The 18052-nt window shown below is 45.2% G+C and overlaps 2 protein-coding genes across 6 annotated transcripts in view; both read left to right on the top strand.

Annotated features, from left to right (window-relative positions):
* The first annotated feature begins 10864 nt into the window (after nt 1–10864).
* LOC123999375 (UPF0729 protein C18orf32 homolog) lies at nt 10865–14480 on the top strand. 2 transcript variants are annotated; one of them, XM_046305082.1, is made up of 4 exons: nt 10865–11017; nt 12018–12261; nt 13907–13919; nt 13950–14480. In XM_046305082.1, exons 2-4 carry the CDS (start codon nt 12052–12054, stop codon nt 14060–14062), a joined length of 336 nt encoding a protein of 111 aa, XP_046161038.1. In that variant the 5' UTR covers nt 10865–11017; nt 12018–12051; the 3' UTR covers nt 14063–14480. The 2 variants fall into 2 exon arrangements, with proteins under 2 accessions (XP_046161038.1, XP_046161037.1); XM_046305081.1 differs by having other exon boundaries at nt 13907–14480.
* Nucleotides 14481–17377: 2897 nt separating this feature from the next.
* The window catches only part of dym (dymeclin), a 209872-nt gene continuing 209197 nt past the window's right edge, over nt 17378–18052 (top strand). For 2 of the 4 annotated variants that reach the window (XM_046305083.1, XM_046305084.1), the window contains exon 1: nt 17378–17575. The gene's annotated coding sequence lies outside the window, so the exon portion shown is untranslated. The remainder of the gene's footprint in view (nt 17576–18052) is intronic. The other 2 variants (XM_046305085.1, XM_046305087.1) reach the window with 1 other exon arrangement.

Consider the following 18052-nt stretch of genomic DNA (forward strand, 5'->3'; position numbering starts at 1 on the left):
GGCGCATGAAAGCAACGACGAACCTGGTTGGAGGTTGTACTGAGAAAATACGATTAGACTAAACCGGGATAAACCGGGCTAAAACCCGTCACATCACCGGGCAAAAGTGGTGAGTGAGGAGCGCCGTCTCAAATCGAGCATCACCGGGCCATAATGTCAACAAAATAGTATGATGAATCGTTTAGAAACATAAACTATTAATGTTTCAATAGCCTAGGGCCTAAGCCTATGTTACAATTTTCAAAGTAGTTTTCCGTAGAAAATATTCTGATTCTGAAGGCAGGTAAAGCGACACATGCATTTTGAGCAAACATTTTTTGCACGTGAAACACTGAATCCTTACTAATAACTCCACGTGCTTGACATATGTCACTTGTTTTCAGCCGACTTCAACGTCTGCTTTGGTGGGGGTACCCGGGATGCAGCCCGGTTTCAAAACGAATGCAATCAACGCTAACCCGGTTCAACCGGGCATGCCCGGGTATTTCATCGAATTCCGTCACTTATAGGAACCCATGATGAAAACAAACAATTCCTTTTTTAGTGTCATCCCCAGTGGTGGAAAAATAACCCAATTGTCATATCTGAGTAAAAGTAAAGATACCTTAATAGAAAATTACTCAAGTAAAAGTGAAAGTCACCCAGTAAAATACTACTTGAGTAAAAGTCTAAAAGTATCAAAATTAAATTAAATTGCAAAAATGTTTATTTATTTATTTTATTTATTTTTATTCATTTAACCTTTATTTAAATAGGCAAGTCAGTTAAGAACAAATTCTTATTTTCAATGACGGCCTAGGAACAGTGGGTTAACTGCCTGTTCAGGGGCAGAACAACAGAAAGACAAAAGAACTCCTGCGGGGACGGGGCCTGGGATAAAAAAAACAACAACAATATAAATATAGGACAAGAGAGACAACTACACTACATAAAGAGAGAACTAAGACAACAACATAGCAAGGCAGTGTAACGGATGTGAAATGGCTAGCTAGTTAGCGGTGGTGCGTGCTAATAGCATTTCAATTGGTGACGTCACTTGCTTTGAGACCTTGAAGTAGTGGTTCCCCTTGCTCTGCAAGGGCCGTGGCTTTTGTGGAGTGATGGGTAGCGATGCTTCGTGGGTGACTGTTGTTGATGTGTGCAGAGGGTCCCTGGTTCGAGCCCGGGTATGGGCGAGGGGACGGACTAAAGTTATACTGTTACAGCAGCAACACATGACAACATAGCATGGTAGCAACACAACATAACATAAAACATGGTGCAAACATTATTGGGCACAGACAACAGCACAAAGGGCAAGAAGGTAGAAAGAACATTACCTCACACAAAGCAGCCATAACTGTCAGTAAGAGTGTCCATGATTGAGTCTTTGAATGAAGAGATTGAGATAAAACTGTCCAGTTTGAGCGTTTGTTGCAGCTCGTTCCAGTCGCTAGCTGCAGCGGACTGAAAAGAGGAGTGACCCAGGAATGTGTGTGCTTTGGGGACCTTTAACAGAATGTGACTGGCAGAACGGGTGTTGTATGTGGAGGACGAGGGCTTCAGTAGATATCTCAGATAGGGGGGAGTGAGGCCTTAGAGGCCTAAGAGGGTTTTATAAATAAGCATCAACCAGTGGGTCTTGCGACAGGTAGATGACCAGTTTACAGAGGAGTATAGAGTGCAGTGATGTGTCCTATAAGGAGCATTGATGGCAAATCTGATGGCCAAATGGTAAAGCTGATTAAATGGATATAAATGGATGAGAGAGCTTCCTACTGTCTGAGCTATGTTGTTGATTCAAATTGAGAAGATTGTGGGGCCTAGGATCAAGCCTTGGGGTACTCCCTTGGTGGCAGGCAGTGGCTGAGACGGCAGATTTTCTGACTTTATACGCTGTCCTCTTTGAGAGAGGTAGTTAGCAAACCAGCCCAAAGACCCTTCAGAGACACCAATACTCCTTAGCCAGCCCACCAGAATGGAATGTTCTACCGTATCAAAAGCTTTGGCCAAGTCAATAAAAATAGCAGCACAATATTGCTTAGAATCAAGGGCATTGGTGAAATCATTTAGGACCTTTAAGGTTGCAGTGACACATCCATAACCTGAGCGGAAACCAGATAGCATACCCGAGAGAATACTATAGACATCAAGAAAGCCAGTCAGTTGATTATTGACAAGTTTTTCCAACACTATTGTTAAACAGGGCAAAACAGAAATAGGCCTATAACAGTTAGGATCAGCTTGATCTCCTCCAACAACAAAAGTGATGAACCGTGGCTGCCTTCCAAGCAATGGGAACCTCCCCAGAAAGGAGAGACAGGTTAAAAAGGTCAGAGATAGGCTTGGTGATGATAGGGGCAGCAACCTTATAGAAGAAATGATCTAAACCATCTGATCCAGATGTTTTTTGGGGGTCAAATTTAAGGAGCTCCTTTAGCACCCCGGACTCAGTGACTGCCTGCAGGGAGAAACTTTGTAGCGGGGCAGGGGAAAAGTAGGAGAAGCATCGGGGATAGTCACATTAGAAGGGGTGGGAGATGAGGAAATGTTGGACGGGCAAGAAGGCATGGCTAAGTCAAATAGGAATCCTGACTTAATGAAGTGGTGATTAAAGAGCTCAGCCAGGTGCTTGTTGTCAGTAACAACCACATCATCAACATTAAGGGACATGGACAGCTTTGAGGAGGAGGGTTTATTCTCCAGGTCTTTTCCAGAACATCTTGGGGTTAGATCCACAGAGAGAGACTACTGCTCCTTAAAGGAACTACCTTTGGCCTTCCAGATAGCCTGAGTGCATGTATTTCTCATTTGCCTGAACGAGAGCCAGTCAGCCTGAGTATGCTTGTGCCGAGCCTTTCGCCTAATGCAATTCTTGAGGTGGAGAGGGAATCAATTCCTGAGATCTTCGACAGAGGGAATCAAGCTGATTCTATACCATTTTACAGAGGCCAGTTCATAAAGGAAGGCTTGCTCATTAAAGTTTATTACCAAGCGTCTATGACCAATCAGGACAGGTTGTTTCACTGAGCAGCCATTACGAACACAGGCTGTAAAACAGTGATCACTAAGGTCATTGCAGAAAACACCAGGCTGATTCCTATCAGGATTATTTGTAAGGATAACATCAAGGAGAGTAGCCTTTTCTAGGTGTTTGGAGTCATACCTTGTGGGGTTGGTGATAATCTGAGAAAGATTTAGGGAGTCCCAATGCTTTAGGATTTTGTCAGATGGTGCAAGCATGTCCCAGTTTAGGTCACCTAGTAGGACAAATTCAGACATAGTGTAATGGCCAGGAGAGAGTTTAGGGCAGGTAGGGTACAGGCAGGTGCTGATGGAGGACAATAGCACCCAGCAACAGTCAACAAAGAGCTATTTGAAAGTGTAATACTTAAAACCATCAAATCAAATTGTTTGGGAACAGACTTGGTGGAGACAACCGAGCACCGAAGGTGATCCTTGGTAAAGATTGCCACTCCACCACCTTTGGAAGACCTGTTTCTGGTTATAACCAGAAAGGTTAACATCAGTATTCAAAACACTCTTCCTTAACCACGTCTCAGTAATGACCAACACATCTGGATTGGAGCTGTGAACCCACACTTTCAATTGATCCATTTGAGGTAATAAACTTCTAGTGTTAACGTGTAGAAAACCCAGGCTTTTAGGAGAGCAGAAATCAGTTGGGGCAGATATCAGAGCACAAGACAGAATTGGGTCTAGCAACAGTAGATGGGCCAGGGTATATATGCACATTTCCAGATATCTTCAACAGTAGATGGGCCAGGGTGTACATGCACATTTCCAGATATCTTCAACAGTAGATGGGCCAGGATGTACATGCACATTTCCAGATATCATCAACAGTAGATGGGCCAGGATGTACATGCACATTTCCAGATATGGGGGTACCTTTACCAGACAGGGGGAGATAGACCAGGCAGAGAGGGTTGAGTGTGGTGGAGGTACCTGTACCAGACAGGGGGAGACAGGCCAGGGAGAGAGGGGTGAGTGTGGTGGAGGTACCTGTACCAGACAGGGGTAGACAGGCCAGGGAGAGAGGGGTGAGTGTGGTGGAGGTACCTGTACCAGACAGGGGGAGACAGACCAGGGCAGACAGTGAACAGAGAGGGGAGAGTGTGGTGGAGGTACCTGTACCAGACAGGGGGAGACAGACCAGGGAGAGAGGGGTGAGTGTGGTGGAGGTACCTGTACCAGACAGGGGGAGACAGACCAGGGCAGACGGTGAACAGATCGCCAGGTGGAATCCAAGCAGCAGTACAGCAGGTAACAGGAGTAGGCGTCACACCCACTTGGGAGAAGCTTTTATTTCTGGAGGCAGGTTTCTTGCAGAGGATGTCAGTGAATGGTCTTTGAACAGCCGGAGGGGGCTTCAGAGGATGGTCTTTGAACAGCAGGAGGGGGCTTCAGAGGATGGTCTTTATACAGCAGGAGGGGGCGTCAGAGGATGGTCTTTATACAGCAGGAGGGGGCGTCAGAGGATGGTCTTTATACAGCAGGAGGGGGCGTCAGAGGATGGTCTTTATACAGCAGGAGGGGGCTTCAGAGGATGGTCTTTGAACAGCAGGAGGGGGCTTCAGAGGATGGTCTTTGAACAGCAGGAGGGGGCTTCAGAGGATGGTCTTTATACAGCAGGAGGGGGCTTCAGAGGATGGTCTTTATACAGCAGGAGGGTGCTTCAGAGGATGGTCTTTGAACAGCAGGAGGGGGCTTCAGAGGATGGTCTTTATACAGCAGGAGGGGGCTTCAGAGGATGGTCTTTGAACAGCAGGAGGGGGCTTCAGAGGATGGTCTTTATACAGCAGGAGGGGGCTTCAGAGGATGGTCTTTATACAGCAGGAGGGGGCTTCAGAGGATGGTCTTTATACAGCCGGAGGGGGCTTCAGAGGATGGTCTTTATACAGCAGGAGGGGGCGTCAGAGGATGGTCTTTATACAGCAGGAGGGGGCGTCAGAGGATGGTCTTTATACAGCAGGAGGGGGCTTCAGAGGATGGTCTTTATACAGCCGGAGGGGGCTTCAGAGGATGGTCTTTATACAGCAGGAGGGGGCTTCAGAGGATGGTCTTTATACAGCAGGAGGGGGCGTCAGAGGATGGTCTTTATACAGCCGGAGGGGGCTTCAGAGGATGGTCTTTATACAGCAGGAGGGGGCGTCAGAGGATGGTCTTTATACAGCAGGAGGGGGAGGATGTCAGAAGATGGTCTTTGAACAGCAGGAGGGGGCTTCAGAGGATGGTCTTTGAACAGCAGGAGGGGGCTTCAGAGGATGGTCTTTGAACAGCAGGAGGGGGCTTCAGAGGATGGTCTTTGAACAGCAGGAGGGGGGTCTTCAGAGGATGGTCTTTGAACAGCAGGAGGGGGTCTTCAGAGGATGGTCTTTGAACAGCAGGAGGGGGGTCTTCAGAGGATGGTCTTTGAACAGCAGGAGGGGGGTCTTCAGAGGATGGTCTTTGAACAGCAGGAGGGGGCTTCAGAGGATGGTCTTTGAACAGCAGGAGGGGGCTTCAGAGGATGGTCTTTGAACAGCCGGAGGGGGCTTCAGAGGATGGTCTTTGAACAGCCGGAGGGGGGGCTTCAGAGGATGGTCTTTGAACAGCAGGAGGGGGCTTCAGAGGATGGTCTTTGAACAGCAGGAGGGGGCTTCAGAGGATGGTCTTTGAACAGCAGGAGGGGGCTTCAGAGGATGGTCTTTGAACAGCCGGAGGGGGCTTCAGAGGATGGTCTTTGAACAGCAGGAGGGGGGATGGTCTTCAGAGGATGGTCTTTGAACAGCAGGAGGGGGGTCTTCAGCAGGAGGATGGTCTTTGAACAGCAGGAGGGGGCTTCAGAGGATGGTCTTTGAACAGCAGGAGGGGGCTTCAGAGGATGGTCTTTGAACAGCCGTGGTCTTTGAGGGGGGGGCTTCAGAGGATGGTCTTTGAACAGCCGTAGGGGGCTTCAGAGGATGGTCTTTGAACAGCAGGAGGGGGCTTCAGAGGATGGTCTTTGAACAGCAGGAGGGGGCTTCAGAGGATGGTCTTTGAACAGCAGGAGGGGGCTTCAGAGGATGGTCTTTGAACAGCAGGAGGGGGCTTCAGAGGATGGTCTTTGAACAGAACAGCAGGAGGGGGCTTCAGAGGATGGTCTTTGAACAGCCGTTGAACAGGGAGGGGCTTCAGGGATGGTCTTTGAACAGAGGATGGTCTTTGAACAGCCGTAGGGGGGTCTTCAGAGGATGGTCTTTGAACAGCAGGAGGGGGCTTCAGAGGATGGTCTTTGAACAGCCGGAGGGGGCTTCAGAGGATGGTCTTTGAACAGAGGATGGTCTTTGAACAGCCGTGGTCTTTGAGGGAGCTTCAGAGGATGGTCTTTGAACAGCCGTAGGGGGCTTCAGAGGATGGTCTTTGAACAGCAGGAGGGGGCTTCAGAGGATGTTCTTTGAACAGCCGTAGGGGGCTTCAGAGGATGGTCTTTGAACAGCAGGAGGGGGGATGGTCTTCAGAGGATGGTCTTTGAACAGCCGTAGGGGGTCTTCAGTGAATGGTCTTTGAACAGCCGGAGGGGGCTTCAGAGGATGGTCTTTATACAGCAGGAGGGGGCGTCAGAGGATGGTCTTTATACAGCAGGAGGGGGCGTCAGAGGATGGTCTTTATACAGCAGGAGGGGGCGTCAGAGGATGGTCTTTATACAGCAGGAGGGGGCGTCAGAGGATGGTCTTTATACAGCAGGAGGGGAGGATGGTCTTTGAACAGCAAGATGGTCTTTGAACAGCAGGAGGGGGGATGGTCTTCAGAGGATGGTCTTTGAACAGCAGGAGGGGGATGGTCTTCAGAGGATGGTCTTTGAACAGCAGGAGGGGAGGATGGTCTTTGAACAGAGGATGGGATGGTCTTTGAACAGCAGGAGGGGGGATGGTCTTTGAACAGAGGATGGTCTTTGAACAGCAGGAGGGGGCTTCAGAGGATGGTCTTTGAACAGCAGGAGGGGGTCTTTGAACAGAGGATGGTCTTTGAACAGCAGGAGGGGGATGGTCTTTGAACTTCAGAGGATGGTCTTTGAACAGCAGGAGGGGGCTTCAGAGGATGGTCTTTGAACAGCAGGAGGGGGAGGATGGTCTTCAGAGGATGGTCTTTGAACAGCAGGAGGGGGCTTCAGAGGATGGTCTTTGAACAGCCGGAGGGGGCTTCAGAGGATGGTCTTTGAACAGCCGGAGGGGGCTTTGAACAGAGGATGGTCTTTGAACAGCAGGAGGGGGCTTCAGAGGATGGTCTTTGAACAGCAGGAGGGGGCTTCTTCTTTGAGAGGATGGTCTTTGAACAGCAGGAGAGGATGGTCTTTGAACAGCAGGATGGTGGTCTTTGAACAGCAGGAGGGGGCTTCAGAGGATGGTCTTTGAACAGCCGGAGGGGGCTTCAGAGGATGGTCTTTGAACAGCAGGAGGGGGCTTCAGAGGATGGTCTTTGAACAGCAGGAGGGGGCTTCAGAGGATGGTCTTTGATGGTCTTTGAACAGCAGGAGGGGTCTTTGAACTTCAGAGGATGGTCTTTGAACAGCCGTAGGGGGAGGATGGTCTTCAGAGGATGGTCTTTGAACAGCCGTAGGGGGCTTCAGAGGATGGTCTTTGAACAGCAGGAGGGGGCTTCAGAGGATGGTCTTTGAACAGCAGGAGGGGGCTTCAGAGGATGGTCTTTGAACAGCAGGAGGGATGGTCTTTGAACAGAGGATGGTCTTTGAACAGCAGGAGGGGGCTTCAGAGGATGGTCTTTGAACAGCAGGAGGGGCTTCAGAGGATGGTCTTTGAACAGCAGGAGGGGGCTTCAGAGGATGGTCTTTGAACAGCCTTCAGAGGATGGTCTTTGAACAGCAGGAGGATGGTCTTTGAACTTCAGAGGATGGTCTTTGAACAGCCGGAGGGGGCTTCAGAGGATGGTCTTTGAACAGCAGGAGGGATGGTCTTCAGAGGATGGTCTTTGAACAGCCTTCAGTGGTCTTTGAGGGGGGCTTCAGAGGATGGTCTTTGAACAGGAGGGGCCAGAGGATGGTCTTTGAACAGCAGGGGGCTTCAGAGGATGGTCTTTGAACAGCAGGAGGGGCTGGGATGGTCTTTGAACAGCCTTTGAACAGCAGGAGGGGGCTTCAGAGGATGGTCTTTGAACAGGGGGCTTCAGAGGATGGTCTTTGAACAGCAGGAGGGGGCTTCAGAGGATGGTCTTTGAACAGCCTTCAGAGGATGGTCTTTGAACAGCAGGGGGGGCTTCAGAGGATGGTCTTTGAACAGCAGGAGGGGGCTTCAGAGGATGGTCTTTGAACAGCCGGAGGGGGCTTCAGGGGGTCTTTGAACAGAGGATGGTCTTTGAACAGCAGGAGGGGGCTTCAGAGGATGGTCTTTGAACAGCCGTAGGGGGCTTCAGAGGATGGTCTTTGAACAGCAGGAGGGGGCTTCAGAGGATGGTCTTTGAACAGCAGGAGGGGCTTCAGAGGATGGTCTTTGAACAGCCGGAGGGGGCTTCAGAGGATGGTCTTTGAACAGCAGGAGGGGCAGGGAGGTCTTTGAACAGCTTTTGAACAGAGGATGGTCTTTGAACAGCAGGAGGGGGCTTCAGAGGATGGTCTTTGAACAGCCGAGGATGGGGCCGTAGGGGGCTTCAGAGGATGGTCTTTGAACAGCCGGAGGGAACAGCTTCAGAGGATGGTCTTTGAACAGCCGGAGGGGGCTTCAGAGGATGGTCTTTGAACAGCAGGAGGGGCTTCAGGAGGATGGTCTTTGAACAGGATGGTCTTTGAACAGCAGGAGGGGCTTCAGAGGATGGTCTTTGAACAGCAGGAGGGGGCTTCAGAGGATGGTCTTTGAACAGCCGGAGGGGGCTTCAGAGGATGGTCTTTGAACAGCCGGAGGGGCTTCAGAGGATGGTCTTTGAACAGCAGGAGGGGGCTTCAGAGGATGGTCTTTGAACAGCAGGAGGGGCTTCAGAGGATGGTCTTTGAACAGCAGGAGGGGGCTTCAGAGGATGGTCTTTGAACAGCAGGAGGGGGCTTCAGAGGATGGTCTTTGAACAGCAGGAGAGGGCTTCAGAGGATGGTCTTTGAACAGCAGGAGGGTGCTTCAGAGGATGGTCTTTGAACAGCAGGAGGGTGCTTCAGAGGATGGTCTTTATACAGCAGGAGGGGGCTTCAGAGGATGGTCTTTGAACAGCAGGAGGGTGCTTCAGAGGATGGTCTTTATACAGCAGGAGGGGGCTTCAGAGGATGGTCTTTGAACAGCAGGAGGGTGCTTCAGAGGATGGTCTTTATACAGCAGGAGGGGGCTTCAGAGGATGGTCTTTGAACAGCAGGAGGGGCTTCAGAGGATGGTCTTTGAACAGCAGGAGGGGGCTTCAGAGGATGGTCTTTGAACAGCAGGAGGGTGCTTCAGAGGATGGTCTTTGAACAGCAGGAGGGTGCTTCAGAGGATGGTCTTTATACAGCAGGAGGGGGCTTCAGAGGATGGTCTTTGAACAGCAGGAGGGGGCTTCAGAGGATGGTCTTTGAACAGCAGGAGGGGCTTCAGAGACTCCTGCCACTTGTTGGACCCAAAGACATCGACCTATTTTACTTCACACCTTAATGCTAATTGAATTTGTATCTGGTCTGTTCTTGCAAGCCTGGGAGCCTCAGCATTCAATCCCAATAAAAAAAATATATATCATTGTCATGTACTTTATTCATTTTTTTAAATAAAAAATTATTCTTTGCTTTCAAAACAGCATCAGACCAAACACTACTCACTCAGTTCCAGGTTGGATGGTGTCCTCGGGTGTCTGTTGTTTGTTTGCCCAGAAGCACCCTCCGTATAGCTTGGAAAAATAACTTTGGAAGCAGTAGTCTCTCCGGTTGATGTTGGTCAAAATGAGGCTGTAGGTTTAGAGTTTTGATCTGGAGCGAAGGCCATGCTGTGGAGGGTAGCATCCTGCATATGTACCTGCCGGAAAATCCAAGTTTATCTAACTCCAAATCTATCCTTTTGTCAAAAAACACACATGCAGCTGTGTCTCTCTCTCTGTATGATCAGGACTACATATACTTAATTATAAAAAGTTCAAGTAAAGGAATAAATAATCAAGCAAACCCGGCTGCACCATTTTCTTGTGTTTTAAATTTATGGATAGCCAGGGGCACACTTCAACACATCTCTTTCATTATTTGTTATTCTTATCTCTTACTTTTTGCAGGGGGGTTTTCTTAAAACTGCATTGTTGTAAGTAAGCATGTCACTATAAGGTTGTATTCCTGTTGCATTCAGCGTTTGTGACAAATACAATTTGATTTGATTTGAAACATCATTTGAAGTATTTGTGTTTAGTGAGTCCGCCAGATCAGAGGATAGATGTTGTGGTGCCAGCAGCTGCAGAGAAGTACTTGGGTGTACATGATTTTACTGAAGAGTTACAGGATGTTTTGTACCATAGTGTCCCGTCCTCCCAAGCCGTAGGCCTGATGCAGGATAGGATAGGGTCAATGTAGTGGAATAGTTGTTTTATTCTTTTTTTATTACCTTTTTTTAACCTTAATTTAACTAGGCAAGTCAGTTAAGAACACATTCTTATTTACAATGATGGCCTACTGGGGAACAGTGGGATAACTGCCTTGATCAGGGGCAAAATGACAGATTTTTACCTTGTCAGCTCAGGGATTCGATCCAGCAACCTTTTGGTTACTGGCCTACCGCCCCAATAGTGATGAGGTTTTTTAATGGGTGTAGGGTTAGTTGGTAGGGTAATATTTTCTTCACAAAGTGTTATGAATTACAATTACAGAGTAGTAGGCTGATACACAGCCAATATAGTAGGAGGCAGCATGCACCTATATCATTTGTTTGCAGACTGACATAATACCAAAGAAGAAGAAGTAGGGACGTCCCAAGGATCCCAGATAGCATGTGGACCATTCGGAAACGTCGTCATTTCAGTATGCATCTGCGCACAATATCGAAACTCTTCCACCGTGGAACGTCCATTCGCTTTTATCCAGAAGGACAAATCATCATATTTTCAGATTTAGGTAAGTATTAAAAAAATTGAATAGCTATTTACAAAGTTTCTAGATATATCAAACCTATGGCGTTATTGTAGGCTAACGTTACTCTTAAAGTTGAGGAGTGTACGTAGCTAGCTTAGTGGCTAGCTTGCTAGCGTTAGCACGATGAAGATGTCTATTGCCAATTTCTTGATCATATTAGGAGGATAATGAATGTTTTAACTTATAGGACTTACACAAATATAGCAGCCCAAGTGGATGTGCAGCTAAGCAGTCTGCCGTGTAGTAGGTTAAGGGGACAAAATGGAACTGTGATTTTGGTGTTAGGCAGGACAAACCCGTTTTGCATATTTTTGGTATAACATCAAAATCAATCAATCGCAGCACGTTTTTGGAATAATTCAGCAGTTTTTTTTAACCTGATTAAGTACAATACCATTGGAATTCATGTTACAATATAAAGCTTTTTCATAAGTACAAATATTTTACTTTCAGCTTTTTGAAGCTGGTGTACCGAAAGTAAACAACGCAAAAACGAAACTTGAGAACGGGATGCATAGAAATAGCGAACATAGAACAGATCTACAGCTTCTTAGACTTGCTTTCAATGAGAAATAAATGTCTTATAGATCTGTCAATGTGAATTTGTTCGGGTCTCCCAAAAAGTTACCTTTGCCAATTGTATGCAACTGCAGCCCGCCTTGAGCGTCCCCTATGTTCTGTCATGAACACCCCCAAAAATTAGTAGTGTTGCTGTTCAGGCAAGGGATAGCATCAGGGACTATGTGCTATACTGTCTGTGCATAATGTGATCTTGTTTACTTGCCCCATATCACATGTTCTCATTTCCTCTCACCAGAGATAAGCCAATAATATTATTTGTCTAAAAAAGTCCACTATTGCTTCCTGTGCAATTCAACAGGGACAACTTTTAGGCACTATGTGGATAAGAGTGGCCATTTAGCATACTAAATGAAACAACCTTTAATGTTTGACTTTGTTTCCTCTGCCCCCTCTGTTGCAGGTTGCCTTTTGACCTGTCCCGTGTAGCTACAGTTATGGTCTGCATTCCCTGCATCGTCATTCCAGTCCTCTTGTGGGTGTACAAGAGGTTCCTTGAACCAATCATCTACCCCTTCATTGGTCCAATCATAAGCCGATTCTGGCCAACAAGGAAAGCTGTCCAGGAGAGTGGCATAGGAACTGGTGACGTGAAAGCCAGTGAAAAGAGCAATGGTTGTCCAGTGATGAGCAATGGAGCATGCAAGGTAATACACCTGTTATTGGATTGTGGACTGTGCCATCACTTGTAGCAATCTCCGTTGAACAAGCCCCAGACCGGCTACACATGCTGAGGAAGTCATGACACACATTGTAATATGCATGACACCAATACATATACATGCCTAGTGTCCATAGGCAGATGGGTTGCATCCCACAACGTTAACTGTGTTCTAGAATACAATACATTCTGAAAGTATTTACACCCCTTGAATGATGTTACGTTACAGCCTGATTCTAAAATGGATTAAATTGTGTTGTTTTTTTCCCCCCTCATCAATCTTCACACTGCCCCATAATGACAAAGCAAATTACATTTTTCCAAATTGATAAACAATATCTTTATAGTACTCTTTATTTTTTACTATTTTTTAAATTGTAGAATAATAGTGAACATATCAAATCTATGAAATAGATTACAGCCTTGAGTCTTCTTGGGTATGACGCTACAAGCTTGGCAGACCTGTATTTGGGGAGTTTCTCCCATTCTTCTCTGCAGATCCTCTCAAGCTCTGTCAGGTTGGATGCGGAGCGTCTATGCACAGCTATTTTTTGTCTCTCCAGAGATGTTCGATCAGGTTCAAGTACGGGCTCTGGCTGGGCCACTTGGGGACATTCAGAGACTCGTCTCGAAGCCACCCTTTTATTGTATTCTCTTGGCTGTGTGCTTAGGGTCGTTGTCCTGTTGGAAGGTGAACCTTCGCCCCAGTCTGAGATTCTCCCCCGATTGGTCAGTTTGGCCAGGCAGCCAGCTCTAGGGAGAGTTGGTGGTTCCAAATCTCTTCCATTTAAGAATGATGGAGGCCACTCTGTTCTTGTGGACCTTCAATGCTGCAGACATTTTTTTGGTACCTTTCCCCAGATCTGTACCTCAAAACAATCCCGTCTCGGAGCTTAAAACCTGTTTTCGCTTTGTTATTATGGGGCATTGTGCGTAGATTAATGAGGGGTAAAAATGACTTATTCCATTTTTAGAATACGGCTGTAACGTAACAAAATGTTAAGTCAAGGTGTCTGAATACTTTCTGAATGTACTGTTGGTCTGGAATTTCCAAGACTAATGCATGCATGTCGCAGACCGTAAATCTTTTGTTTGTTCCTTTAGATAATGTTGACTGACAGCATCCCACTTACTTTAGAGCAAGGGTATTCAGTCGGGAGTCCGCAGAAGTACTGCAAGTGGTCTGCAAAAAAATTATATATAAATTTTTATTTTATTTATTTATTTAAATGTGTTTTGAATATGGCAAAATACAATTTGAATTACTACCAGTCAATGGGCGGCAAGTGGCGCTGGCTGCTGGCAAGCTTTTTTGACATGGATATTTTATTTAACCAGCTGAACAGCTGCTCTTAATGAAAATGTGTTTGGAGTTACCTTTCAATCTTATAGGCTGTTAGTTTACACTTCCAATTATAATATGTTGATAACTTCTCCTTGCCATTCAACTGATGCTAGACAATAAAAAATAAACCTTTTTTGTTAGCTGACATATGATGGGACCTGCAGGGGTTCCATGGGCAAGAAAAGGTTGAATAACCCTGCTTTAGAGTGAACATGTTTACAGGGCTTCTAGACTGTTGCTACTTCTGTTGTCAATTGTTAACTATTGAAGCCATCTCTCTTTTCAGACTGAAGTCAATGGTGTTGCTGCAAATGGGCCGGCTGCAAATGGTGTTGCTGCAAATGGGCCGGCTGCAAATGGTGTTGCTGCAAATGGGCCGGCTGCAAATGGTGTTGCTGCAAATGGGCCGGCTTCTCCAGTATCTGACAAGAAGACTGACTAACATTTCAACAGTTTTTCAACTGTGAAAATATTTGAATACAATATGGAGAACTTAACTTTACCGTTCTTATTTTCTGAAATTGACTAATGTGGGCTCCTTTAATGCTGGCCTGGATTTAACATAGCAACACATATTGTACATTTTCCGTAATGCTCATTTCAGTTGTTTTGAGGAATAGAATATATGTAGAAAATATTTCTGCCTTTTGTTTTATCATGCTTGATTCCCTCATGTATTTATTATAACAGATAAAATACCTACATATTAAGTACATATTTAATTTTCTAATTCCGAAATTAATTATTAGCAATGATTAAAAAGGAAATTGAAACACATTCCGACCTTGTGATTTTTAAGCATTTGCTCCCCCCCCCTTTTATGTGCAATGTATAAATAAACCTATGGATTACTATCATTGTTTTTGCTCTCCTAGTGGATCTCATTTAGCCTAGTCTCAACGGTTTATACTCTTAACCAGGCTGGTCAATAAAGAACTCATTCTTATTTACAATGAAGGTGTGGCAAGAGGCAACCCCTCCTTTGGGGACCGGGTCTGAAAAAACAATGTAAGACAAAATGGACAACAGACAGACACTGGCCACAGCACAAATACAACAGCAAACTGTGAAGTAAAACAACATTCTTCCTTAAATAAGACAATGCAAAGTAGTGACATCGGGTGACAAATAGAAACTACAACATCTTAACGACCTGTTCATCTATTTGTACTTTGGGTCACCAGGTCCTGGAGTTTTAGGTTGGCTTGGAGGGAATTCCAAGACCAGGGATCTGAGTAATGACAATATCTTTATCCGTGCTCACTTCTAATATTCGGGACTGTTGGCAAGATCTGAGCTTGTATGTGTGTTTATTTTGAGCTGGAATTATATATAAAAAGGCAGATTTATTAAAAAGGCCCTATATATATATTCTGACCTGGCCAAGATAAACCGTGGGGCAAAATCAGCCACCAATTGTGCAAGTGCTCCCACTTAAAAAGACGAGAGGCCTGTAATTTTCATCATAGGTACGCTTCAACTATGACAGACAAAATGACAAGAAAAAATCCAGAAAATCACACTAGGATTTTTAATGAATTTATTTGCAAATTATGGTGGAAAATAAGTATTTGGTCAATAACAAAAGTTTATCTCAATACTTTGTTATATACCCTTTGTTGGCAATGACAGAGGTCAAGTCTTCACAAGGTTTTCACACACTGTTGCTGGTATTTTTGCCCATTCCTCCATGCAGATCTCTAGAGCAGTGATGTTTTGGGGCTGTTGCTGGGTAACACAGACTTTCAACTGCGACCTGGCCAAGATAAAGCAAAGCAGTGGGACAAAATCAAACAACACAGAGTTACATATAAACGTACAGTCAATAACACATTAGAAAAAAAAATATTCCCAGTTATGTGAAATCCATAGATTAGAGCCTAATGAATTGATTTAAGTTGACTGATTTCCTAATAGGAACGGTAACTCGTAAACAGTTTATTGTTGCATTTTATATTTTTGTTCAGTATAGTATCACCATAGTACAACACAGAGGGAAAAGTTCAATGAATAAACTATTTTCTGGTGGCAAACAAAAACATAATAATAAAACCCAATACTCAGTTTGTGTTTCCTTGCAAGGTCCTCTACATGGGTGGTGAAGCTTAACTTCTCATCCACCCAATCTCCCAGATATCTGTCTTGCTCTATAGAATGTTCTTCCAAGCTTGTATTTACAAAATGCTATGCATTATGTGAACGAGTGCTCGGGAGTGTCAACTCATTTTTATGTATTTATTTATTTTACTAGGCAAGTCAGTTAAGAACAAATTCTTATTTTCAATGACGGCCTAGGAACAGTGGGTTAACTGCCTTTTCAGGGGCAGAACGGCAGATTTGTACCTTGTCAGCTCGGGGATTTGAACCTTCCAGTTACTAGTCCAATGCTCTAACCACTAGGCTACCCTGCTGCCCTAAAGGGGGCTTGTTTATCTTTAACCCTATCAAATAATCCACCTATCAAGAAAATGTCAATTAAAATATTTTTTCTCAGTTACCACACCTGTGAATCAACCAGAAGTGGTTTAGGGAACTGTTCATCTTTTTTTCCACACTAAAAGTTTCACTAACATTTTTAAGGATTATTCACATTATCAACTATAGATTTGAAGTAGTGGTCTGCTTTCAGTTTTAAGGTTCGTATCCACAACCTGATTCTGATTGTGTTTAAAAGCCATCCAATCATCAGCTGAATCAGACCTTACTTTAGCGCACAAAGCATTCTGTTTCTTTACGAGTTCAGTTAGTTCATCTGAGAACCAGGTGTTGTCTCTGCCCTTCTGTTTTGTTTGAAAGAGCCATGCTTGTTGCACACACCATGAAATGCTTTATGGAAGTAAGAAAATGCTCATTCAACTGTATTCCAGGCAATAATCCCTCCAAATAACCTGAGTGTAAACTGCTTCCAGTTTCTTTTCACGATATGTGGAGGTAGGTTAGGAATTTTACCATCCCTCACACAGGCAGCAGCACAGTGGTGACTTATACTGTGTCATTAGCAACAAAAAAACACCAGAAGAATTAAAATAATGTGGAGTGTTGTTTAAAAACAATTTTAGAGGACACTTTGCGTTGAACTGTGTTACATTGTTAAGTCTAACCAGCTCCATTGCCTTCATTATCAAGCCAGACATGACAATTCCATAACGAGTTGCCAAGACAGCAGAAACAGACCAGCACCCAGGCTTGATCACATTGCAGCCTATAATAATTTGCTCATCTGTTATTTCTCATATATGATGGGGATAAAGTAACCCCATCAGACAACACTTTCATAACCATAATAGGATAAAATATCAAGTCCTTCACAGACACACTAGGCTTGGAGTAAAAAGCACGCTCAGTGAAGAATCTCCATAAAAATCGTTTTTTAGTCCAGCACTTAATCTGTGTCCGGAAACTATCCCACAGAGTTTTTGCTGCATCAATTGAGTCGCTTGACCTCTAGCTACTAGGGCCAGCGATGGAGAAATATCTGTGACCCCTACGCTAGTTACAGTGACTAAGGTTATATTCCTTAGCCACTGCAATGTTAAAATGTTGGAGGAAAAAAATGGTTTGAAGAAGATTCATGCCTTGCTAAGGAACTGCACCCCCATCAGAGTTTATGGCGGAACATTCCAGAGTGAACGTTTCAGATAGAAAAATGTCTAGAATCGTCTCGGCTTTGACACTTTACTGTGTTGATTCCGTTCTACGCATTTCTCTACGCATTTCTATCTTCAACGTATTGACGTTCCCCTTCCGCTGTCAGAGTGACGTTCACTTCACGCAAGTCTGTGGCGACGTGGAAATATGGTGGAAGGGGACTAGAGTAAAGTCGGAGCTTTCTCAAAATCTTTATTTAGTAAACATTTGTTTATCATTGGCCTTTACAGCTATAGCAACTGTTCAACCTAAGCAGAAGACTGTCAAGAACCTGGGAGAAGAACGCGAGATAGGTGCCACGAGAGCTGTGAGCTGATGCTATGTGGCTAGATAGCTAGCATAACTTAGCTATGTCTGGCTAGTGAGCTAACAACTAACTAGTTCATCTATGAATTAGCTAGCTAGCGTGTTATTGTAATCTCATGTCAGTTATCAATTCAGTTTCACAACCTTGTAGGAAGCGTGTCTCTAACTGCTGCATTTAGACCGTTCGATGAGCTAACGTTAGCTAGCTGCAGCTAGGGGGTGTGTAACGTTACTAACGTAAAGTAACTAACAGTAGCGTTAGTTAGCTAGCTTGCTATCTATTAAGCAAGTCCATTAACATCTTTCTGTATTAACCAATGACGTTACTTGTCTGGTCAATATTTTTTTTTTTACTGAAAATGTATCCCTACTGTAACTGTCACACCGATGTGCTAGGAGTGTGAAACGCAGTTTTGCGGCTGCTGCTTGTAGCTAGCTGGCTAACTAGTTAGGTTGCTATAGACTAGCTAGCAAGTCC

Source organism: Oncorhynchus gorbuscha, linkage group LG16 (assembly GCF_021184085.1).
Source record: "Oncorhynchus gorbuscha isolate QuinsamMale2020 ecotype Even-year linkage group LG16, OgorEven_v1.0, whole genome shotgun sequence".
NCBI classification, from domain to species: Eukaryota; Metazoa; Chordata; class Actinopteri; order Salmoniformes; family Salmonidae; genus Oncorhynchus; species Oncorhynchus gorbuscha.